Raw genomic sequence first — 24,595 nt, forward strand, 5'->3', positions numbered from 1 at the left:
AAAGAACACTAGTCATTCGCAACTGTCCATGGTTGGTCTTGAATGTTACCTGTTTTGATGTGCATTTCCTCCTTGACACCCATATATAGAGGAGCATATATCATCAGGTAAGGGTGACTGACTGTCTGTTTTACCAGGCTTTAATTAGCAAAACTCAGGAATCAATCACAAAACATTAATTATCATACGTTTGAAAACATTAACATTTATATTAGTCCCCTTATAACGTGTTTCTTTAAACTCCCCCCTTTCCTTTTCGAAGATGTTGACACAGTGAGGCTGGCTGGTGGAGCCCATCGCTGTGAAGGGAGAGTGGAGGTTTATCACGCTGGAGAGTGGGGGACAGTGTGTGATCATCATTGGGATATACAAGATGCTGATGTCGTGTGTAAACAGCTGGATTGTCTCGATGCTCAGTCAGCACCAGGCAGCTCTCACTTTGGACAAGATTCTGGACCCATCTGGCTGGATGATGTTTCCTGCACTGGCTCTGAGGCTGCCCTGTGGAACTGCACATCAAGAGGATGGGGTCAGCAGAACTGTAGCCACAGTGAAGATGCTGGAGTGATTTGTTCAGGTAGGAGTCACGCATTCCCATCTATGTATTGTATTTATACTATTTAAAATGTTCACAATTTGTAACATTTGACTGATGTTTGTGTTTCGCGAGACTGTGTGTTTAACTGCTTCCACTGTTTTTGCTATACTGTGAGTTGTGTGAGCAGAGGGATGTCTCCCTATGTTTATACATACAATATCTTATATGGAGACGGAATCCATCTAAAACAAGGTAATGCCCAATGGTTACAGAGTTTTATTGAAATTAGAAACCGGATAACAGTGCCTTTATTGTTATTTAAAAATTGTACATTCCTATGTACCCTTGTAACTTCAGTTCCTTCCCTCTTTTCAAGATGATAACGCATTAAGACTGGTGGGTGGAGGCAATCGCTGTGAAGGGAGAGTGGAGGTTTATCATGCTGGAGAGTGGGGGACAGTGTGTGATTATAGCTGGGATATAACAGATGCTGAAGTTGTGTGTGCACAACTGGGCTGTGGATCTGCTCACTCAGCACCACACAATGCCCACTTTGGACAAGGTTCTGGACGCACTTGGCTGGGTGCTGCTTTCTGTAACGGCTTTGAGTCAACGTTGTGGAACTGTTTATCATGGGGATGGAATATGCAGTACTATTGCAGTCACAGTGAAGATGCTGGAGTGATCTGTTCAGGTAGGAGACACATTCTTTTTCCCTTCAAGTTGTTTCGTATGCTTGATCTAATTGATCATTTTGAAGTTATGGATTACTTTCTTCTAGTATGCTGATAAGATGGTTTTAATTTTGCTACATTTTAGGGCTTGGACGAATAGTCATGGTAACAGTAATTGACTAGTCACAACTGTGATGGAGTGTATATGCATTCCTGAAATCCCTGGGGTTGTGCGATATATTTTAGCTTCACTGTGGGTGGAGTTGAGGGCAGGCTACTAGGCAGGGTTAAAAAACATAATCGATTAAGCCTGCCTGTCATTTCACTTATCCCTCAACAAGCCATTTTCACAGCTGAATACAATTAAAATATTGACATGGTTAGTTTGGTACTAGTATACACTTTAAACACACGAACATTACTACGTTGCTGCTGCCACTTTGAAATTGAAGCGTTCTATTAGTCGACTACCACTTTTTATATTAATTGCAAAACAGCTTTGTTAAAATAATGTTAAGTTTGTGTCACAGACTGACAAAACTAGAAAACGACTGTCTACAGTTGTCTACAGTACAGCAACCTTAACCGAGATACAATCTGCCTCGACGTTGTACCATAGAGATCCCCAAGTACGCACATGTGAAATAGGTTGTATGCCTATTGTGTACAAACAGTGCAACAAATAAATACAATAAGTAAAAGCAAATAGAAAAATGTTACTGATAGGGGTAGGTGTGGGTTGTCTGCTGGTTACAAAGACAGTGCAGGATTTAGCTGTTTTCTCAGCATCACACAGGAAAACAGTGGCAGGTACCAACAATGGTGACAGCCAGGCAACAATACATGGCAGTGTAAAATATGAAATACAAAAAAAAATAAGAAAACTGTAAAAACACAACTATAAAATAAAAGATTGTCATAAAATGGCAGTGTGCTGCTTCCACTAGGAAGGCGGTCCCATTGATACACCCTAGCTAAATATATTTTTAAATGGGATTTTACTAATTCCTGACCCTTTCAGTGAATTCCATATTAAACCATGATGTCCTGAAGCTGTCTCCAGGGAGGCCATCTTTAAAAGTGGATGATTTTAAATAAATTGGTTTATACTGCCGGCTACCCTGATTGGACAGCTAAATTGGAGGCAGGCTTGTGTGTTTATGAAAGTTGCTGGCATTTGTTCTCCAGTTGGCGAGTGGCAAGCACACACACACAACATTGACTTATGGGAGTCTTTTGTGAAAGAACAGTGTGTGTTTGAGGTTCAGTAAAACCTTTTTTTGTGTTTCCAGAAAATAAAATATTTAGAATATTTAGAAAATGCTTATCTCTTTTTCACCTTTTCACTCTGTCACAGAGACTTATCTGTGTAACCCTTTGAGCAACAAGTAGGGGCCGATTTTACCTCCAAACCATGGGGCAAATATGGTACTCCCTTCTTATCTCCAGACAAAATTGAAAATTCCAACATTTCAACAGGCTCTATTTTAAGTGGAGAGCATCTGTAGTCATTTGGCGCTGTAGAGTGCAGTGCAGTGCAATGGCTGGTAGGGAAGTGACCTGTTTGATGCATCTCTTCCTAACATACATTTAGGAGGTCACATTTCTTCAGATGAGGGAGTCCGTTTTCATTACTATGACATATATTAATATTAGATAATGTGCCTTTTATAATTTGCTTCTTTACTCTTTTGAAGGCGATGACGCACTGAGGCTGGCGGGTGGAGGCCATCCCTGTGAAGGGAGAGTGGAGGTTTTTCATCAGGGACGGTGGGGGACAGTTTGTGATGATAACTGGGATATACAAGATGCTGATGTTGTGTGTAAACAGATGGATTGTCAATATGCTCAGTCAGCAACACCTGGTTCTCACTTTGGACAAGGTTCTGGACCCATCTGGCTGGATGATGTTTTCTGTGATGGTTCCGAGTCCGCCCTGTGGAACTGCTCCACAAGGGGATGGGAAGTGCACAACTGCAACCACCGTGAGGATGCTGGCGTGATCTGTTCAGGTAACGCATACGGAAAATAAATATATTTTTAATATATGGAATTATATATTTTTTAAACCTGAAATGTATTTATAATATATTTTCTTAAACATGACATGTTGCTTAAATATATTTATAATATGCTATAAATGTATTTTGTAAATCAACATATTGACATTTATACATTTTATTTTTCTAAATTATATTCAAAATACATTGTAAAATATGTTGTAAATAAATGTATTCACATTAATATATTTAAAAGTGTATGCAGTGTTTTCAAACAATATATTTATATATTGCATATAATGGGAGACTGCAACGGTCAGGCAGCACTAAATTTAAAACAAGGCGGCTTCATAAGTTTATCCATGTACAGCAGATAAAAACACAGACACTGTGATTTTAATTTGGTAAATTAAGTTTATTCTTGACGGAACAAATATGGTCGTTAATCAATCTTTCTGCAGATACCGAAGTGTTACAGATACCTCATAAAAAATAACTGGGCTAAGCCTAGTATTTAGAAGAAAAAAAAGAGAGGTCAATAACAATCAAGGGCACAATAGGCTGTTCATATTTTAAGTCACCTTATATTTAAACTGTATGCCCACCAATATGAAAAAAGAATGAAATTGTAAAAATGTATTTCCAGTTTATTAGTGTTTTTTTTTTTTACTTCCATAGCTCTATTTTCAGCAACAATTCCATAGCTTTTTAATTGGAAGCAGCAGTTTTTTGTAACGTCTCAGTTTCAGAAGAACAATGTTAGCAGGTCTACAGAGAAGCAGCCCAAACATCTGTTGTAATGCAAACAGCCTTTTAGCATATGTTGAAAGCTTTTCATTTTTGTACTTGAGTGTTTTATATACACTGAATTTTTACAAAATGTTGATATATTTCGTTATGTTTAAAGATAGTATTTTTAATTGTGGAATTCCATTCCTTTCTTATTTATTTGCTTCATATCTGTTTGGTGGAACACATGCAAAATATGGTGTGTGTCCAGGCACTTTACATTATATAATATATTGTGAATACATTATATAATACATGTTTAGTAAATATATTGAATAATACATTTCTAAAACATACATGGACAATATAATTGATATATTGTTACCTGAAATTATATTTTAAATATATTTAAAATATGTTTAAGCAAATACATTGTAAATATATTTTCCAAATGATGAAAACGGGCCAATTTTGTAATATGTTAAATATATTTTATATAACGTTACATACATAATACATATATTTTTCCATATATTTTTTCATTCCCAAAGACTATGAGTTTTATATGAATCATATGTTTACAAAAATATATTTAAAATATATTTTTTTTTAGTATGGGAAGAGACTCATTCCAGATCGATCCTGCTATATATAGGGTTAGAAAACAAAACAAATAGTTTTCACCATTTGTAATATTTGGTTGATGTTTCAATGGCATTGTTTGTGTTAAGTGAGCATCCATTTAACACATCATAAAAGGTAGAATTGCTTGGGCTACAAATGTTTATAATATTGGCGTCATCCTTGGTGCTATTTTTTTATTACGTAATTTATTTTTAAACACTTTGGGCTCAATAAGATTCATAGCTGCATTCCTCTGTCTTGAAGATCAATACAACATGCCTAAGAGCAGAGACTGGGGCACATTACTTCATTGATAATCATATTGGTCTCACCTGTGCGGGCTTACTTGCTGACAATTGAGCTGCTGTGGTTTGAGTTAACTGTTAACAGCAATTATTTACAAATACTTAAACAAGTGCATTTGAATGGCTAATCTTCATGGACATATAATAATTTATAATAAAGAGACAAGTACAAAACTAACAATCATAAATGTACACTGTATGTATATGTACTCTTCTTTAGGGAAGGGTGAGTCCAACTTTTGATTTTTATTAGGCATTAATTAGAAAACTCATGAGTCACCCTTAAGTGTTCATTAGCATATGTTTTAGACATAATAAAATGAGCTTCTTCTACCTAAGTCCCATTTTTCTTTTGAAGACGATGACACACTGAGGCTGGCTGGTGGAGGCCATCGCTGTGATATATTCTGTATGTGCATACAATTTAAATGTGTTGCAAACAGAATAATGTTCCGATTTGAGTGCACCTATAACTACATAATAAATACATACACTATGTTATTGTGATTATATATATATGAAAATTCAGAATTACATAATAGCAACAATAATAATTTTGAGTAATGGACAATAATTAAATGTTCTTTTATCTAACTCCCATTTCTCTTTTGAAGACGATGACGCACTGAGGCTGGCTGGTGGAGGCCATCGCTGTGAAGGGAGAGTGGAGGTTTATCATCAGGGACGGTGGGGGACAGTTTTAGATTGGAACTGGAATCTTGTAGACGCTGACGTTGTATGTGCACAGCTGGGCTGTGGACCTGCTCAGTCAGCACCACTATATGCCTACTTTGGAGAAGGTTCTGGACCCACCTGGCTGGTGGATGTTCACTGCAACGGCTCTGAGTTGGCCCTGTGGGACTGTCCCTCAATGGGGTGGGTTGTAAACTTCTACGAACACTATTGGGATGTTAGCGCGATCTGTTCAGGTAGGAACCACGAAATCCAACACAATCCAAATATTGTATATATCTTAATAAAAAATAAACAAAGAATAATAATAATAATATAAATTGTGATACATATTTCTAACCTAAAGCGTGGCTGGTCAGACATGGTTAACAGTTTAAACCAATTGACCCAGCTTAGATTAATTGCCTTGGAAGGATAAATATGCCCATCAAATGGCAACTATAAATTTACCAGTTGCTTTGAGACATTTTTAAATTAACCATAACCTAAATATTATTCATTTGAACCCTTATTAAACTCTTGAAGAAAGAAAAGAGGTTGTCTGTCTGTTTAAAATTCAAAAGCATATTATTCCCTGCTGCTGTGTTTCTTTCTAATATTAGTTTTTCAAGTGGAAATCCCAGTACTATAGCTGCTGTTTTTTATTGAACAATCAATTCAACACACACCACCTTGTGCTGTATTGCTTATATGGCAGTGCATTCCTCTTCCCCCACTAGAATGCAACAGTTTGCAACTTGCTTCTTACAGTCTTCACCAGGTGTACCGTGCTGCATGGAGACGTCTCCACAGTTCAAGCTTATCAGTGTTGACAGACGCATCCCCAGCAGAAAAGCAACTAAGGGGCTGTGATATGTAAACATAATGGCTTTCAAAAACACATGCTTGTTTGTGTAAGAAATAACCCACGACAGGGTGTGCGGTAAGACAATTCTTACCGGAAGCCCTGGGTGCGTTGTGAGGCACGAGGCCACAGGCCGAGTCCCTTCAACCACCCAGGAAGTGTGATAAGAATTATTTCGCTTATAAAATGGCTACATTTTTTTTTGAAAATAATTACACAAACTAGCTTTTTTAAGGAAAAATATAATATATTATGTATCCTTCTACTGAGAAAATAAAGTCATTGAAGACTGTTTGATTGTAATATATAGTTTGTACTTTTTTTATTTGCCATAAACATTACATTGAACATTGCCATTTATAGTAACATTTTTGAGATGAAATGGCATTTGTGAATTGAAAGCAGACTGATTTCCCACATCTGAGGGAGGATTCATGGAACAGCCAAACACTGCACTGGCACTTGAGAGAGGGGCTTCCGAGTGTGTTTTTTTTTTTTTTTTTTTTTTTTTTTTGTAGGAAATTATCCTACTCAGGCTTTGCGGTCTTCAAGAGTAGCTGACCAATAATTTCTGAGGCTGTTTTCACACAGATGTCGGTAACCGGCATGATTTCCCAAGGTTGTAAACCAGCATTAGATGATATGTGGACTAAACGACTTCCGTGTCAGTTTGCGCAGTCCTTCCCGTCCGATTGTTGAGTGATTTAAATGCTGTTTCAGTTGTATGTTGACATTTTTACCTACAGAAACACTGTTTAGATAATTGTTACTATTAAGGCGTAGTAATATTAATAGATCAGGTAAGTAAGTTGGTCTATGATGTCATTGCCGTGCGGTAAGACAATTATTACCGCACGGTCATGTGATCTTGTTCAGCCAATCACAGCACTTAATTTATCCAAGCCATTTTATAACTTAACTTAATTGTTTGATCTGTTCATTAGCATATGTTTGAAAACATATGGTTTGACTTCAGTATTAATAAAATGTGCCCTTATAACTTGATTCTCTACTTCCCTTTTATGAAGTTGATGATTCACTGAGGCTGGCTGGTGGAGGCCATCGCTGTGAAGGGAGAGTGGAGGTTTATCATCAGGGACGGTGGGGGACAGTGTGTGATCATCACTGGGGTCTAGACGATGCTCAGGTTGTGTGTAGTCAGCTGGACTGTAGGCCTGCTCAGTCTGCACCACACAGCTCTCACTTTGGACAAGCTTCTGGACCCATCTGGCTGGATGAGGTTTCCTGCAGTGGCTCTGAGGCTGCCCTGTGGAACTGCACATCAAGGGGATGGGGTCAGCACAACTGTGATCACCGTGAGGAAGCTGGAGTGATCTGTTCAAGTAGGAGACACATATTCCATTTCCATTATTACTTATTTATAACATGTGGTTAATGTTTAGTTTGTTTTTTCAGTGTTGTTTGTGTTTAGTGAGCCCTGTTACATGACTCGCCTAAGTGAGTATTATATTGTGAATTGACCCAGAGTAATATGCTCAGCAAACAGGCAGTTAAATTCAATACTAATACATTAGTAAGCTTAGATTAACAGTAAGCATTACAGAAAAGGTAAAAGAAATGCATCTCCCAGTTCCGGAGTTGCAGTGTTCTCTTGTTCATCTGATCTGAAAGAGCTCTAAATAAACCTATTTTATAGTTACACCAGTCTTCAACAATCCTTTCCTCATTATTAGAGCCCGTGAAATGTATTATTTTTTATTATCTTTTGTTTTGTTTTTTCACAAATTTAGTTTTATTTTGTTTTATTACAGATATACATTAATAAAACAACTCAAATAGATGTATATCAATAATAGTATAGTATACCTGGGGCCCTATTTATGTGCACAGCCGCTTCCGCTCGGGCAAAAATGACAGCGTTAGCAAACCGCCGCGATACCGCACGAAAACTTGATTTAGAAGTCGAGTCAGTGTTTCCCCTAGAAAATCACATATGCCCGGTGGGGTTTAGGTAAGTTTGCTGTTATTTTTTGCACAAAGTGCAGATGTCGTCTGTGCAGCTTATTTTTCGTGGCTTGGAGAAAAAAACAGTCATGGCCTTCTGATAACCACATAATAGCAAAAATAATAATTTTGAGTAATGGACAATAATTAAATGTTCTTTTTATCTAACTCCCATTTCTCTTTTGAAGATGGTGACGCACTGAGGCTGGCGGGTGGAGGCCATCGCTGTGAAGGGAGAGTGGAGATTTATCATCAGGGACAATGGGGGACAGTCTGTGATGATTACTGGGATATACAAGATGCTAGAGTTGTATGTGCACAGTTGGGCTGTGGACCTGCTCGGTCAGCACCACAGTATGCCTACTTTGGACAAGGTTCTAGACCCATCTGGCTGGATGACGTTTCCTGCAGGGGCTCTGAGGCAGCACTGTGGAACTGCACATCAAGAGGATGGGGTCAGCACGACTGCAGTCATTATGAGGATGCAGGAGTGATCTGTTCAGGTAGGAGCCACGAAATCCAACACAATCCAAATATTGTATTTATATTACTAAAATAAACAAACAATAATTATTCTTTTTTTCTGTCCCGTTCACTCTCTCCTGTTTCTTTGAGCCTGCATGTTAAATGCAAGGATATTTCATGACTTGTTGACTTTCAACTGCTCTCTGGCGCATTCGTATTTCGATCACTGCGTGAAAGTCGGATGTGCAGTTGAAAGTAAATTGCATCATTTAAATTAAGTGCCCGTTCGTTTCGTGGAGACAATGGCATTGAGCAAACCCTCCACGAGTAATAAACGAAAGTATGAGGCTTTAAACCAGACTGAAAACAGTGGTAAACCTGTGTCTCATCTGGAACAAATCGCTTACACACGCGAGCAACCTGAAACGTCATTATGAAACAAATCACAACACATTTTCACCTGAATATCCTTCTGGATTAGCCTTGAGGCAGATGCTGCTTTTAGCATTCAGTAAAGAAGCTGATTTAACGTCTCAAGCAAGTTTTGCATGGCAAGCATGGACTATTGCTCGTGCCAAACGTCCTTCAGATGAATGAATCTTTTTATAAAATTGGAGTGTTGGCGCTAGACTAGAGAATGCATGTTTACATGTTATATTGCAGGTCTAAAATTAATATTATATTTACGTCTCGTCGTGAGCAGGTACTGTAATCCCTTTCAAAATAAATACAGCGCATTTGTCATCCACAAAGCTCTCAACAGTATTAAATACACGCAGCAGTCATAAAAAAAAAAAAAACAGCATTCAGATCTTCAAGGGAAGAGCTTGTCAAAAAGAATCCTTACTTTATGTGGTGTTTTTGGTGAAATGGGTCAGTTATTGTATTTTGCTTCATAATAACTGCGGCATTCTGGACGAGCTGCAGTCGGTTTATGGTGCGTGCTGGGAGACCACCATATAGAGAGTTGCAGTAGTCAAGAGGAGACAAATGCATGACAAAGTATCTCTGCATCTGGGAGGGAGAGGTAGGGACGGACTTTGGAGAGGTTTCAAGATGGTAGAAGGAAGATTTGACCACGGAGGAGATGTGGGCATCAAAGGAGAGGTTGCTGTCAAGAAGTACACCAAGGCTTCGTACTGTGGGGGAAGGCAGCAGCAGACAGTTTCCAAGGTTCAGGGCAGCTATATTTAGATTATTAAGTTGCATTTTAGATCCTACTAGAAGGAGTTCAGATTTGCTAGTGTTCAGATGAAGAAAACTGGTAGACATCCAGGCCTCGATGTCTTGAGAGAAAAGGGAGATTGGAGATTGGAGATGGGACGGAAATTAGATAAGTCAGCCGGGTCAAGGGAGGGTTTTTTGAGTACCGGCGTGACTCGGGCATCCTTAAGGGCAGCAGGAACTGAGTCCAGGGACAGGTTGAGAGTGTGCATAATGGAGGGAGCAAGATTGGAAGCACAGAGACGGACAAGGTTAGTCGGCCAGGGGTCCAGGGGCCATGTGGCAGTAGTTGATTTCAACAGTAAGCCGGAAACGTCAGCAATGCAGAGAGGAGAGAAGGAGGAGAGGACAGGAGGGGCAACCGGAGGAGCATCAAGGTGGTCAAGTAGTAGACTGGGTTTGTGGTGGGCGAGCGTAGAATAGATGTTGTCGATTTTGTTCCGAAAGAAAGAGGAGAAATCATGACAGGTAAGAGAGGAGGATGAACGGGAGGTGGCTGGATGTAGGATTTGGTCAATGGTCTTAAAGAGAACATTGGGTTTACCTTGTCCCATAGTTATGATTTCAGAGAAGTATTTCACCCTGGCTGCGGCAAGCGCACGCCTGTAGCTCGCGAGATACATACAGTATGACTGGTCACACATGGTTAACAGGTTAGACCAATTGATCCAGTTTAGATTAATTGCCTTGGAAGGATAAATGGACCCATCAGATGGAAACAAAACATTTACCGGCTGCTTTTAGACAGGTTTAAAAAAAAATAAAAAAATTAACCAGAACCTAAATATAATTTATTTGAACCCTTATTAAACCCTTGAAGAAAGAAAGCAGGTTGTCTGTCTGTTTAAAATTCAAAAGCACATTTGCGAGTTGCATATTCCCCGCTGCTGTTTTTTTTTTCTGATGTCAGTTTTTCAAGTGGAAATCCGTGTTATAGCTCCTGTTTGTTATTGAACAATCAATTCAACACACACCTTGTATGTTATTGCTTACATATTCTGCCCTTCTAACTTAACTGACTGCCTCTCCTCTTTTGAAGCTGCTGACTCAGTGAGGCTGCAGGGTGGAGGTAATCGCTGTGAAGGGAGAGTGGAGATTTATCATGCTGGACAGTGGGGGACAGTGTGTGATCATCACTGGGGTCTAGAAGATGCTCAAGTTGTGTGTAAAGAACTGGATTGTCGTGAGGCTCAGTCAGCACCAGGCAGTTCTCACTTTGGACAAGGTTCTGGACCCATCTGGCTGGATGATGTTTCCTGCAATGGCTCTGAGGCTGCCCTGTGGAACTGCACATCAAGGGGATGGGGTGTGAGCAACTGCAGTCACAGTGAGGATGCTGGAGTGATCTGTTCAGGTAGGAGACACAAATTCCATCCCCATTCAAGTATTACAGGTACTGTATGATAAAACAAATACCATTTACTTTTAAAATAAATATACTTACAATGATTGAATAAAACAGACAGGAGAAATATGTTAATTATACTAATAATGTAAGCTTTTTATACTGTGCTGGGATAATCCCTATCTCAATCTGTAGGTAAGTCTTAATGTAAACTGTTAGTCCCCAAAAAAGTTATTTTACTTACTTTTGTTGCATAGTTATATATATAATTTATAATCATGTCTAGTTGATTACCATAAGGACAAGTTATACGAATGAAAAGATAATCAATCAGTACGTTTACATGACAAAGCGTTTTCCAAAAACTAATGTTTTCGGAAAACTAAATCAGAAAACTGATTTTCTTAAAACATCACTTTTGTGTGTTTACATGATTAACGATAGAAAGTCTAATTAGAATTCAACTGTATACATGGATTGAAGTTTTCATGTATACAGTTGAATTCTAATTAGACTTTCTACTGTTAATCATGTAAACACAGAAAAGTGATGTATTTTCGCATACAAAGTACTGTAGTACCCTAAGTACGATTTGAACAGACCGGACATTTTCTCTGTGATAGAACGGAGACCAATCCAATAACAAGTGCTTTATCGAAGTGTCAGGTCATAAATTCAAAGATTACTATCCTATACCTCTTTTCAGATTCCCCACAATGTGCAATCAGCCTTTCCAACAGCTCATCCTGTTCTATATTACCAGTTTCTTTTGCAGACATTTTAAATTATCACGTAATTTTAAAGCTGGAAAACATGTGCTGCTTCTGTATGGGCTATTAAAAAAATACATGCGGACAAATATTACTTTATCCCTAACTTCTTCTTCTTCTTATTTCTTAGCAGACGACCTTATCCAGGGCGACTTACCATCATAAAAATTAATACATTTGAAGAATCACAGTACAAGTATTAATACAATTAAGAGCAAGATATAATACAATGACTTCGGTTCTAGCAAGTACAAGTATATGACAAAATACGAGCAAAGGGATCCATGCAGACTGACTATATATTAATATTATTTTCTCTGTTTTCTAAAACCACGTGCAGGAATGAAGGTCAAAGTTTGCACATGTGCAGTACGCTATCGGAATAAGTTTTCCGAAAAGTGTGTTTACATGATATACATTTGGTTCGTTTTCGGAATTGAATCGGAAATTTCTAGGTCCTGTTTTCCGATAACTGACCTAAGGAATATTCCGATACATTTTCCGAAAACTGTGTTTACATGACTTTTGATATCGGAATTAGTTTTCTGAAAACTTAGTTTTCCAAAAAATATCGGAATTCTTATGCTCATGTAAACACACTGATTGACAATTGTAGAGTGGTAGCCACGGCCAGCTATTTACCTGTCGCGAGACTGTCGCAGTGCAATGTTACAGCTTTGCAATCCTATTTCTTTTGACCAGCTTTGAATCAGCTGCACTTCATTAGTCCTGGCACCAGGTGGCAGAAGAAAGCAGAACATTAATTAAACAAACCAGCAGGGGGCGCTGTGGACGTAAAGACTAAGCTTTAAAGGCAATCGTGCATGGTGTCAGAGTGCAGCTAAACTGCACATGGTTTGGAGTTATGCTCTGACATCAATAGATTGTTTAAACGGGATGAGTAGTAGTTATTGTACTAAAATCAATACGGGGTGTATCTTGGAATTGGTGTCCTTTTTTTCAGAACACTGGGTAACATTATAAAGTACTACAGAAACCATAAAAACATATCTCTCTTTTTTCATATATACTGTATATATACGCTACCAGTCAAAAGTTTTAGAACACCTCCATTTTTCCAGTTTTTATTGAAATTTACGCAGTTTAATGTCTCAATGTACTCTGAAATTAAAGCATAGAACAAATAAACAATTGGAGATAAAGAAATCATGGAATCGTTTTGTTTAACAAAATTTAATCTAAATTTTTGACTCATCAAAGTAGCCACCTTTTGCAGATATAACAGCCAAACACACTCGTGGCATTCTTTCTACAATGGAAATCAAATATTGTTCGGAAAGTTCTTCCCAACACTGTTGCAGAAGTTCCCACAAATGTGTTGCACTTGTAGGTTGCTTTGCTTTCACCCTTCTGTCCAGTTCATCCCAAACCAGCTCGATGGGGTTTAAGTCTGGAGACTGTGCTGGCCATTCCATGATTTGAAGCCTACCGTCTTGTTCTTTTCTTCTAAGGTAGTTCTGACATAGCCTGGAGGTATGTTTTGGGTCATTATCTTGCTGTAGGATGAACCCCTGACCAACTAGGTGTATACCAGAGGGTATTGCATGGCGCTGCAAAATGCTGTGGTAGCAGTTTTGGTTCAGGGTGCCACTCACTCTGTGCAAGTCGCCGACTCTGGATCCAGCAAAAGAGCCCCAGACCATCACGCTTCCTCCTCCATGTTTGACAGTTGGTGTCACACACCGAGGAACCATCCTTTCGCCTAGTCGACGGCGTACAAAAACCCTGCGTGATGAACCGAAGATTTCAAATTTTGATTCATCGGTCCATAAGACCTTCTTCCAGTCTTCAGTAGTCCACTGGCGGTGCTTCATGGCCCAGGCAGGCCTCTTTTTCTTATTTTGCCATCTTAGCAATGGCTTTCTTACTGCCACTCGACCTGTCAAACCTGCAGCTCGAAGTCTTCTCTTCACAGTTGAAACTGAGACTTGCTTACTTTGACCAGTGTTAAGCTGTGCTTGAAGCTGTTGTCCTGTGAGCCGCCTATCACGCAAGCTGTTGACTCTCAGAAACTTGTCTTCTGATTCTGTTGTGGCTTTGGGTCTGCCAGACCTCTTCCTGTCAGAGTTTCCTCCAGTTTCCAAGTGCCTTTTGATGGTGTAGGAAACTGTACTCACTGACACCTTGGCTTTCTTTGCAATTTCTCTAAAGGAAAGACCTACACTTTTAAGGGTTATAATGGTCTGTCTGTCTGTCTTCCTTTGTTAATTGCCTTTTTCTTGCCATTATGAGAGCAATATATTACTTCCTGCAGTACAATACTGTCCAAATAATGCTTAAGAGGGTGTAGTAACACAGTCTGTTCCAACACTGCTTTTATACAGACAGAGGGTTTGTAAGTAATCAACAAAAGTTGAGACACCTGTAGGAATTGTTAGCATCAACTTTCAAGGCTTAATTTACTTCCATTGCTGCAGAACAGCTGTAAGTTGTTAACCCATTACTTGTTCCCTGAAAAAGGCCTTTTTGTATAACTCTGAAATGTACATTCTTTTTCAGTTTTTGGTAACCTAAACTTTTTTTTTTAACCTCTGGCAGTTTACCGCTTACCTTTGTACCATTTCAGGTTATTCACTGGACTTGAACTGCTTAAATTTCAATAAAAACTGGAAAAATTGGGGTGTTCTAAAACTTTTGACCGGTAGTGTGTGTGTGTGTGTGTGTGTGTGTGTGTGTGTGTGTGTGTGTGTATATATATGATGTTGGACAGTTGGCTGTTTGAGCTAAAATATATACCGTATTACTTTGAATTAACGTCGCCTTTGAATTAGCACCGCTCTCAATAAAGAAACATAAAGCTATTTTTTTTCTACCCCTGCTCAAAAAATAAAGAAAGAAACGTGCAACTCTGGCTATGTACATGTGATGCCCCTGATGAGACTGCAGCCTCAATCCAGCATGCAATACAAACTAATGTACACACACCTTAGTAAGCAAATTGGATTTTATAGTACAGTCCCAACAGACAACCCAAGATGGACTACTTACAGCACAGCAGTCCCTCATGTCCCTTTTTTTCCAGTAGAGTTCAGTGCCAACACAGCAGGGGATAAAACAAGGGCTGTCTGTTTATCGCGTCGTCAGCTTGGATGGTTAAAACCCAGAGGAACTTAGAGCTTTGCCGGTCACTCTAAGCGCTATCCGAAAGCTGACTGAAGATATCTTCTTGTAGAGGGTTTAGTTGTTTTGTTTTTTATTCAATTGGAATTTTACTCAGTCCTGTACAATTATTTATTTATATATATATATATATATATATATATATATATATATATATATATATATATATATATATAAACAACTTGCTTACTATCTATGAGAAGATTTTGTTTCTGTTTCTCTTACAGAGAAATTACAAACAAGCAGGTAAATTACAGTGAGAAAAAAAAACAAAAAAACATGTAGGATATATTTTAGTTTTAACAGAAATCAAACTGATATTCAGAGATAATATTTTTCCTTAAGAAAAACAATTGCATCACACTCAAATACCGTTCTCTCTCCTCTTCTTGTCCCGCCCCATAGCAACCAATACACACTCCTGAATCACTGGTACAGTACTCACCTGACCTCCCAATTCCCACCTAATAGGCTCTCGTTAACTGTCAGTAAATGTACTGTATTCAAGCCCCAAAAACACACACGAGTATAGTGCTGCAGATCGGAGCCTCTCATGGCGCCGTTTCTAAAATGCCTTAAATCATTTAATAAAATATTGTAGCGTTTGTAAAGTAGGTATTATTAATAAAGGCCGCCTCGTATAATCGGCACCCTCGTTTAAGGGTCGCAGTCGTTTTGATCAATTTAAAATAAACGCAGCGGCGCCAAATTTAAGTAATACGGTACGGTATATGTCTGACTGTGACTGGAGTTATGTGTGCCGAGCCAATTTATTTATTTATTTTCTCTTTAAAAAAAACTTAAAAACCTATATTTACCTTGAACTTCTGATATTTCGCCGGGTAACCTTCCGCTGAGGAAAATAGTCCCTAACATAATTGGAATAGAACAACGACATACACGTAGTGAAAACGTTGTTGTTATTATTATTATTATAAATACAATTATTATTTGGCCAACATATTTATTTATTAGGGTCTTACTCTTTCTTACTACAATTTACCTGGACATTACCTGATAAATTAACTACAATTATTGAATAGTCCGTGTAGTATTGAGTTGGACTCGAAACTTGTTGTTGGAGGCGGGGCATCATTCAAGATAGCAGGGAGTGGATTGGCTGGTGCGGAAAGAACTGAAACAGGGTTGGCAGTTTGACTGGTTGGTTTGTGGGCAGGGTGTTGTTTGGATCCAGCTGATGACAGAATTGTGGACCAATCGTGTCTTTCCTGTTGATTTGCTGTCCAGTAGCTACGAATTGAGCCTTCATTACAGGGCCCTCTCACAGACATGATTTACCTTGTCTCTAGACCAGCATCAGAAAGTATGTTTAAGTAGCTTTTTATGTTATCAGATTAATTGTAGATTAGAAAGTTGAGGGTAAAAGCCGGTATTTCTGCACGGATTGATTTAAAATTTAATTAAGTTAAGACATTCTAATTATAAGACATTCTTTCACCCGAGTGATTTTTATATATATATATATATATATAGCTGACTGCCTTTCTATCTTTTGAAATTCATCAAAAAAAATCTAAATGTTTTTTTAGGGTGCTGAACTGTGACAGAGCATAGGCATGGGTGAAGGTTTGGTGGCTGGTGGCCATCTTGGTGAAGGATCAACCTCTAATCAAGATGGCCACCGTTTTTGCATGGCTACCTAGTTAACTGGGTGATTGTTTAATTAATTGTGTGATTGAGAGTGATTGAAAAAGCGTGGAATGTAACCAGGCCAGGTGGTGATTGAATCAATCAAGCCCCTGGCAACATGGTATAAAAGGAAGAGAGAAATGTTTGTTTAGCAGAGTGTAGGAGTGGAAAACATGAGAGAGAAAAGATAAAGAAAAGTCCGGGATAGCCGTAGCTTGGGTGTTTTTGGTGTTCATTTTGAATAGTTTGGTAGTGTTTTTGTTTAAACCTTTATTTTGTTCCGGAGTTTATTTGCACATTATTAAAAGTGCCTTAAACTGCAGTATCTGAATCTGGGGTTTCTGTTCCTGCCGTTGACCAGCCTTGACCGCCCGCAACTACACCACAAGGACACGCTAGAGAATATTATACAATATTTCAGGAACTATAAAACACAGATTTTCCACTCTGATAAGTAAAAAAACATTTAAAAAACCCCTGATATTTTTCAATTTTATTATTATTATTATTTATTTCTTAGCAGACGCTCTTATCCAGGGCGACTAACAATCGTAAGCAAATACAATTCAATTTTAAAAATTATTATTCAGTAGATTTGGGGGTTTCATATAGATAAAGGTACAACAACATTTTATTCTGTTACCTGAAGGATCTACAACACTCCCTGAAATTTTGTGTTGAATTTTTTTAAATATGGGCAAAATGCAAGACATTCTTTCACCTGTGATTTTATGAAGTGAGAGTGTTTTGTTAAACAAGCACAATACATGGTTTAAAACTGAACATTTAATTTAAAAAATAAATAATACTGAGAACACCTATGTTATATAAACTGAATCGCTGTCAGAAAATTCTGATTCACCAAAAGTATGTCTGCCAACAATGACCCAATTGTCTTGCCATCTTGAAATGAGATTCTGTGCAGTGGAAATGTTTATATTGTGTGCAGATCAATTTCTGTACATATGCAGTAAACGTATACACAGAATATCCTATTATCAAAGCAGTACTTTACAAACAGTAAGAACAACAGAATAAATAGTGCTAACTACAAAACACTAACTATAAGCAAACATAGTAACCCCCCCCCCCAAGCCTTATGGCAGAACTGCCCTGGTAAAGTTGCCATGCCATAAATATACACGTTTATTCTCAGGCTCTTTTAAAGCAATAATGGATTTTTTTTATTTTCTCAAAATAAATATTTATAAATAAAATAAGAGTTCTTCATTCCATTATTATCAGTAATATGGGAAAAAAATGTAACAGATATCAATTTAGTTCCTGGAACATTATCCGTCTACCGCACTTTTGAATTTAATACGGAGCTGGGGACTAAACACCTCCAATCCCAAACCCTGTACTATCTGAGGATCTCCTCCAATCCCAACCCTGTACTATCTAAGGATCTCCTCCAATCCCAAACCCTGTACTATCTAAGGATCAGTCGCGTTTTACCACCCTTGCATTAAGAATAAAACCAATCCCCATTATATATATATATATTTATGTAACAAATTAATGCACTTAATTGTAACACGCGATTTCCGACTCCGTCACCAGTTTTCTGATACGAAGCCCCTCTCTTCAATGCTACAATGTACATGTTTATCCGTCACAGCCTGCATTTTTTTATTATTCATTTTTTTGCATGCCAAATCAATCTGTCTTTATTGTGCAGTTACACAGCGCTTCCTCCAATTTCACATGAGCAAAAACTTTAGGTTACTTACCGTAACCCTGGTTCCCTGAAAGAGAAGACGACCACCAACAACATTATGTAAGAGATATGCCTGCCTATTGGTAGGTATTTTCTGAGCTCTCTATACCAGAGCTGCCGATAGGCCCCTTCCTGGGAAGATGTCCTTGGTCCCGCCTACTGAGGGATTAAAACAGTCATACCTTGGCTGTCCTAAGGTCCGTATAGCGTGACAGACAAAGAGATGATCAGAATAATGCAGAGCTCTTGTCCTAACCACGTAACACCTCAATGCCTGCACCGGGCAGAGGAAGTTCAATCTCCTATCCTTCTCCTAGCAAACGTAGGTGGATGGAAAGACTCCAGTTCCACAGACTGATTCATGTGGAAGGCTGTGATCACCCTAGGGAGGAAAGCAGAGTTTGTACGTAGTGACACCCTGCTGCCATCGTCCCAAATACACATACAGGAGCTGTGCACCGACAGCGCCTGCAGCTCACCGACTCGCTTTGCGGAGGTGATAGCCAAGAGGAAGGCTGTTTTCATAGACAGATGCTTCAACTCTAAGGAGTGTATGGCTCAAACGGGGCCTTGGTGAGAGCCTCCAGCACGATATCAAGGCTCCATTCGGGGAGAACGACCCTCCTGGGAGGATGTAACCGCCAAGCACCTTTCAGGAAACTGGTTGCTAAGAAATGCGCACCCGGAGATACCAAATCTATGGGGGCATGGCACGCAGAGATAGCCGCTAAATACACCTTCAATGTGGAAGGTGACCTACCAGCATCAAGCAGTTCTTGCAGAAACTGCAAGATAACCGGCAAGGGGAAAGAAACTGGGTCATGACTTTTAGTCAGACACCAATTCTGGAAATACTTCCACTTATAGGTGTACAGTGACCTAGTGGAGTCTGCCCTAGCGCTCTGCAGAGTACCCACAACCGCGCCTGATAGCCCTAGACCCATAATTGGAACCTGCCGGGTTCCGGATGCCAGAGAGTGCCTCTCGCCTGACTGAGGAGATCCAGACGAAACGGGATCTCCCAGGGCTGGCCTTGTATGAGCTGGCATAGGGTCGAGAAGTGGATTCTCCTGAGCCACCGAGGGGCCACTAGGAGAACTGTCGCTTTCTCTAACCGGACGTTCTCCAAGAAGGCTGGGAGCAATGGTACTTGCGGGAATGCGTAAAGGAGCATCCTGGGCCACTCGTGGGCTAGGGCATCGACACCGTTGTCAACAGCAACCTCTGTGTGTCTTAGGTCCGCATATGCTTACCAATTCAGTTTTTTTATTTACAACTTGAAAATTGAAAACATTTATTTTTGGTGAAATCACCACAGCTTGGTTTTTAATTCTCAGAAAAAAAACTGAAATGTGAGAGAGAGTGGTTTGCAATGACACATTTTCATTTGTTGTTACTCCTGCTAAAATAATGGAAAACCAAACAATGGTATTACTTTAAAATGCTTTCCATTTGTGTAGTGAAAGGGTCACAATCAGGATGTACCATTAATGCTGGGGAAGACATGCGTAAACATATCTACAGAACGCTTTGTATTATTATCTTATAATAATAATAATAATAATAATAATAATAATAATAATAATAATAATAATAATTGTTGCTGTTTTTGTAGTCCAGTACGTACATTTACTCTAAAATGAATTTATCAGAACAATGATTGAGAATTGAGCTGGTGGATACATGCTTGGAGAAAGAAGTGTAAGAAGAGCTGTGTCAGACATTACACCTTTCTATACACAGCTGCGAAGAGAGAGACTAGTGCAGAGATGACCCATTAAACAAATAGAATAGGGCTGGGACGATGGTGGTTTTTCTACCAACGATGCATTGTTTTCTTTAAGAGGCGGTGCATCGATGCATCATTTTTTTCCATAACGCAAAACATACGATATTAAAGAATAAACAAATCACACATTTTCAGATGTCTGATGTAAGCACGAAAATGAAACGTTTCTGCAGTTTATCTCATTCTAATTTTAGAGTAAAATAAACCTTAGACATGTCCTATGTTCTAATATAAATCAAACGGTACCCAGCGAGTTGCTCATTCTCACAAATGGTTAATATGACAGCAACTGGTTCGAAAAAAAATCCTTTGCAACAAAATCCAATGAAGTGGGAACAACAACCAATTCAACATTAACTAATTTAATTATTCACGTCCAACTTATTTTATAAAGTTCATGGTCCAGAACGATTTACTTTTTGTTTTTGTTGAGAAAAATGATGGCATCCACATTCTCCGGTTTCAAAGAAGAACGGAGTTTGTTAACTATTATCCCGGCCTTTCTGAACACACGCTCACTTGGGACCGATGTTGCTGGGATACTTAACATGTTCATTGCCAAGGTTGCTAGTTTTGAAAAGAGTGTCTGGTTAGTTTTCCACCACAGCAGTGGATCTTCGTTTCAGAGGTATATGTCGTCACTTCGTGTCTGATTTAGGCTTTCCTTGGAGGTGAACTCTGGTTGCTGCCGTCCATGAAATAACAATGCAAATGCTTGTTCTGTCTTTGTTTTCTTTTTAACTGGCAAGTCTCTTGTAGTTGTAGTGGCACAGTTCGTGTTGTTAGCGGGACTGCTGTCCGTCAGCCTAACTAGTCTGGAAAGCATTGCCTCAACTACAGTGGCTTTGGCTTGTTCTGATAGGAAATCCAAATTGAGAAATCGGGGATCAAGGAATGATGCAAAAAGCAGTGGCATAATTTAATCGCCCTGGGTCATTCAGTTGATGTACAGTGCCGTGAAAAACTATTTGCCCCCTGTCTGATTTTCTGCATTTTTGCATATTTTTGAAACTGAATGTTATCAGATCTTCAATCAAAACCTAATATTAGATAAAAGGGACCCTGAGTGAACAAATAACACAAAAATTTGATACATATTTCATTTATTTATGAAATGCCCCCGTGTGAAAAAGTAATCACCCCCTTAGACTCAATAACTAGTTACGCCACCTTTAGCAGCAATAACTGCAACCAAACGCTTCCTGTAGTTATTGATTAGTCTCTCACAGCGCCGTGGAGGAATTTTGTCCCACTCCTCCATGCAGAACTGCTTCAACTCAGTGACATTTGTGGGTTTTCGAGCATGAACTGCTCATTTCAGGTCCTGCCACAACATCTCAATGGGTTTTAGGTCTGGACTTTGACTAGGCCATTCCAAAACTTTAAATTTCTTGTTCTTCAACCATTCTGATGAAGACTTGCTTGTGTGTTTCGGATCATTGTCTTGCTGCATGACCCAGCTGCACTTCAGCTTCAGCTCACGGACGGATGGCATGACATTCTCCTGTAGAATTCTCTGATACAGAGCAGAATTCATGGTTCCTTCAATGATGGCAAGGCATCCAGGTCCTGATGCAGCAAAGCATCCCCAAACCATGACACTACCACCACCATGCTTGACCGTTGGTATGAGGTTCTTACTGTGAAATGCAGTGTTTGGTTTTCACCTGACATAACGGGGCCCATGTCGGCCAAAAAGTTCCACTTTTGACTCATCTGTCCATAGAACATTGTTCCAGAACTCTTGAGGATCATCCAGTTGCTTTTTGGCAAACTTGAGACGAGCATGTTCTTCTTAGTGAGCAATGGTTTCCACCTTGCTACTCTGCCATGAATCCCATTTTTGCCCAGTGTCTTTCTGATGGCGGAGTCATGAACACTGACCTTAGCCGAGGCGAGAGAGGCCTGCAGATCCCTGGATGTTGTTCTAGGGTTCTTTGTGACTTCCTGGACGATTTTACGCCTTGCTCTTGGAGAGATTTTGGCAGGACGGCCACTCCTGGGAAGATTCACTACTGTCCCAAACTTTCTCCATTTGGACAATATGGCTCTGACTGTGGTTCGGTGGAGCCCCAGAGCCTTAGAAATGGCTTTGTAACCCTTTCCAGAACAACTTTTTTTCCAGAGGTCTTCAGGAATTTCTCTTATTCGTGGCATGATGTGCCTCTAGAACCTGTGTGCTGACAACTTCACTCTGATGGTAAGGGCCAAAGTGAGACAGATTTATATTGGGCAGGGCTGGCCCAAATCAGGCCTGGTTGTTAACCAAAGTACTCAAACAACTGACCCTAATTATCCCTTTAATTGGGTTGAGTTAATTAGGGGGGCAATAACTTTTTCACACCTGAAGATTGCATGTTTGATTACCTTGCACACCAAACAAATCAAAGAAGCACCAAACTTTAGTGCCTTTTTTCTCTGACTCCCTCTATATACTACTACAACCCACAAAAAAATCTGACCAAATACAATGTGAAAAATGTGCAAAAATGCAGAAAATCAGACAGGGGGCAAATACTTTTTCACGGCACTGTAAATGAAATCGCTGTGATAAATTACACAGTAGTTTTCTTGCAAACTTTGTGCATTTGGACTTGGCAAAGCAGGTGTTGTGTCCCCTTCACAAGCTTCAACAGGAACTTCACTCAGTCTATTTTATTCCTGTTGCAACTGGGTGCATGGAACTAGCTGTAGTGTTTTTCTCTGTGCTTAACAGTACTGTAGCTAATTCAAATGGCTGAAGTAGAGGGGGTACCTCACCATTAGCTTCCACTGCTCATTAGTTAATCTAAAGTAGCGGCATCAAATTTTTTTGTCAAATCAGGGTTTGACAAAACTGCAATTACTGGCCACTTCAACTCAAGCAGACATTCAAAACATATAATATACTGTGTTCCATCTTGTTTGCACATCCTGTATTAACTTTAGTGGCGCCTTTACTGTGTTGAGCATTTCTGTTTGTTTTCTATTCAAAGCACTTGTTGCCAGCACGCTTTTTTAAAAATGTGCAACCAGTCTTCTTGCTATTGCCACTAATGTGTGTACGGCTCGAACATCCTCCAAACTGTTCTGAATGCATAGGTTATACTGTGCCCTGAACAGTGCACACTTGCCACACCATTAAAAAGTGCCCCAGTATGATCGTTTACATGCGTAAGTAAAGGCATTGCTCTGTAAATGTTTCGACAGGGCATTGCGTAGACCGGAGCAAGATTCGCTATCCGATTTTTAAATGCAGCTCCCTCCACGATGTATCAACATCCACTATCAGGTCTTTTATTTTATTTTGCTCTGACACTTTTTGGCTCAATTTTCATTCCACAATACAATGCCACTGTAGTAGTTCCTTTTGTTTTTTAATACTCACATTGTCATATTTTGTTGGATGGAGCCTCAGTAAATGGTCCTGCAGGTTTGTGGTATTGCTGGAGAAGCTCAGGAAAGTTTCACAAATGCCGCATTTTACCTTTCCATTTTTTTCTTTAGAAAAAAAACTTCTAAACGTAGGACAGCATTGTTAGTAATTTAACAGAGAAAGCTTTAATCCTGTAGCAGCTACACTGGTATTGCACTGGGTTTGTTCTGTTCACACTTTTGAGTTCCCAGGTTGATTCTAGAAAATGTTTGTGCGTAGATTTGTGTGGGGGGCGGGGTTTTGAAAGAAATAGAAAGCAAAGGCGGGAAACTAGAGTACAGTTTTAAGCGCTCTGAGATTAATGCTTTTAAGGGCGCTAAAGTTTATTATTATTATAATAATAATAATAATAATAATAATATCATTTAATTTAATTTCGTCCTAATAAAGTGGATTAATGAAGCGACATGTGGTTTCACCATATTCATTTTGTTTTGATCCATCGATGGGTAGTTGGTTATTGGACAGATTCGATGCATCAATCCATCAATCCATCGTCCCAGCCCTAAAATACAATGACATATTGACACTAAATGGATACAGCTTCACCTAATTTTGCCTTATGAATCTAAAAAGCCCCACATTATCAACTTGGACAAAATTGCTTACTTAGCAATTGAATAGCGAAATACTTTAACCTGGCCAGGTATTCTGATACTCAATTAAGAGCAGCAGACAGCAAATTACTTATGCTGCATTAATGT

General features: G+C 39.1%; 1 protein-coding gene across 1 annotated transcript in view; it reads left to right on the forward strand.

The window, feature by feature from the left end:
* The first annotated feature begins 409 nt into the window (after nt 1-409).
* Nucleotides 410-24,595, forward strand: part of LOC131706572 (deleted in malignant brain tumors 1 protein-like) — a 29,827-nt gene continuing 5,641 nt past the window's right edge. Inside the window, exons 1-7 of the mRNA XM_059007916.1 lie at nt 410-529; nt 896-1,232; nt 2,910-3,224; nt 5,485-5,799; nt 7,436-7,750; nt 8,561-8,869; nt 11,101-11,415. Of these exons, the coding sequence (XP_058863899.1) occupies nt 410-529; nt 896-1,232; nt 2,910-3,224; nt 5,485-5,799; nt 7,436-7,750; nt 8,561-8,869; nt 11,101-11,415 (2,026 nt within the window). The remainder of the gene's footprint in view (nt 530-895; nt 1,233-2,909; nt 3,225-5,484; nt 5,800-7,435; nt 7,751-8,560; nt 8,870-11,100; nt 11,416-24,595) is intronic.

The sequence above is a fragment of the Acipenser ruthenus genome, chromosome 36 (genome assembly GCF_902713425.1).
Source record: "Acipenser ruthenus chromosome 36, fAciRut3.2 maternal haplotype, whole genome shotgun sequence".
Taxonomy (NCBI): Eukaryota; Metazoa; Chordata; class Actinopteri; order Acipenseriformes; family Acipenseridae; genus Acipenser; species Acipenser ruthenus.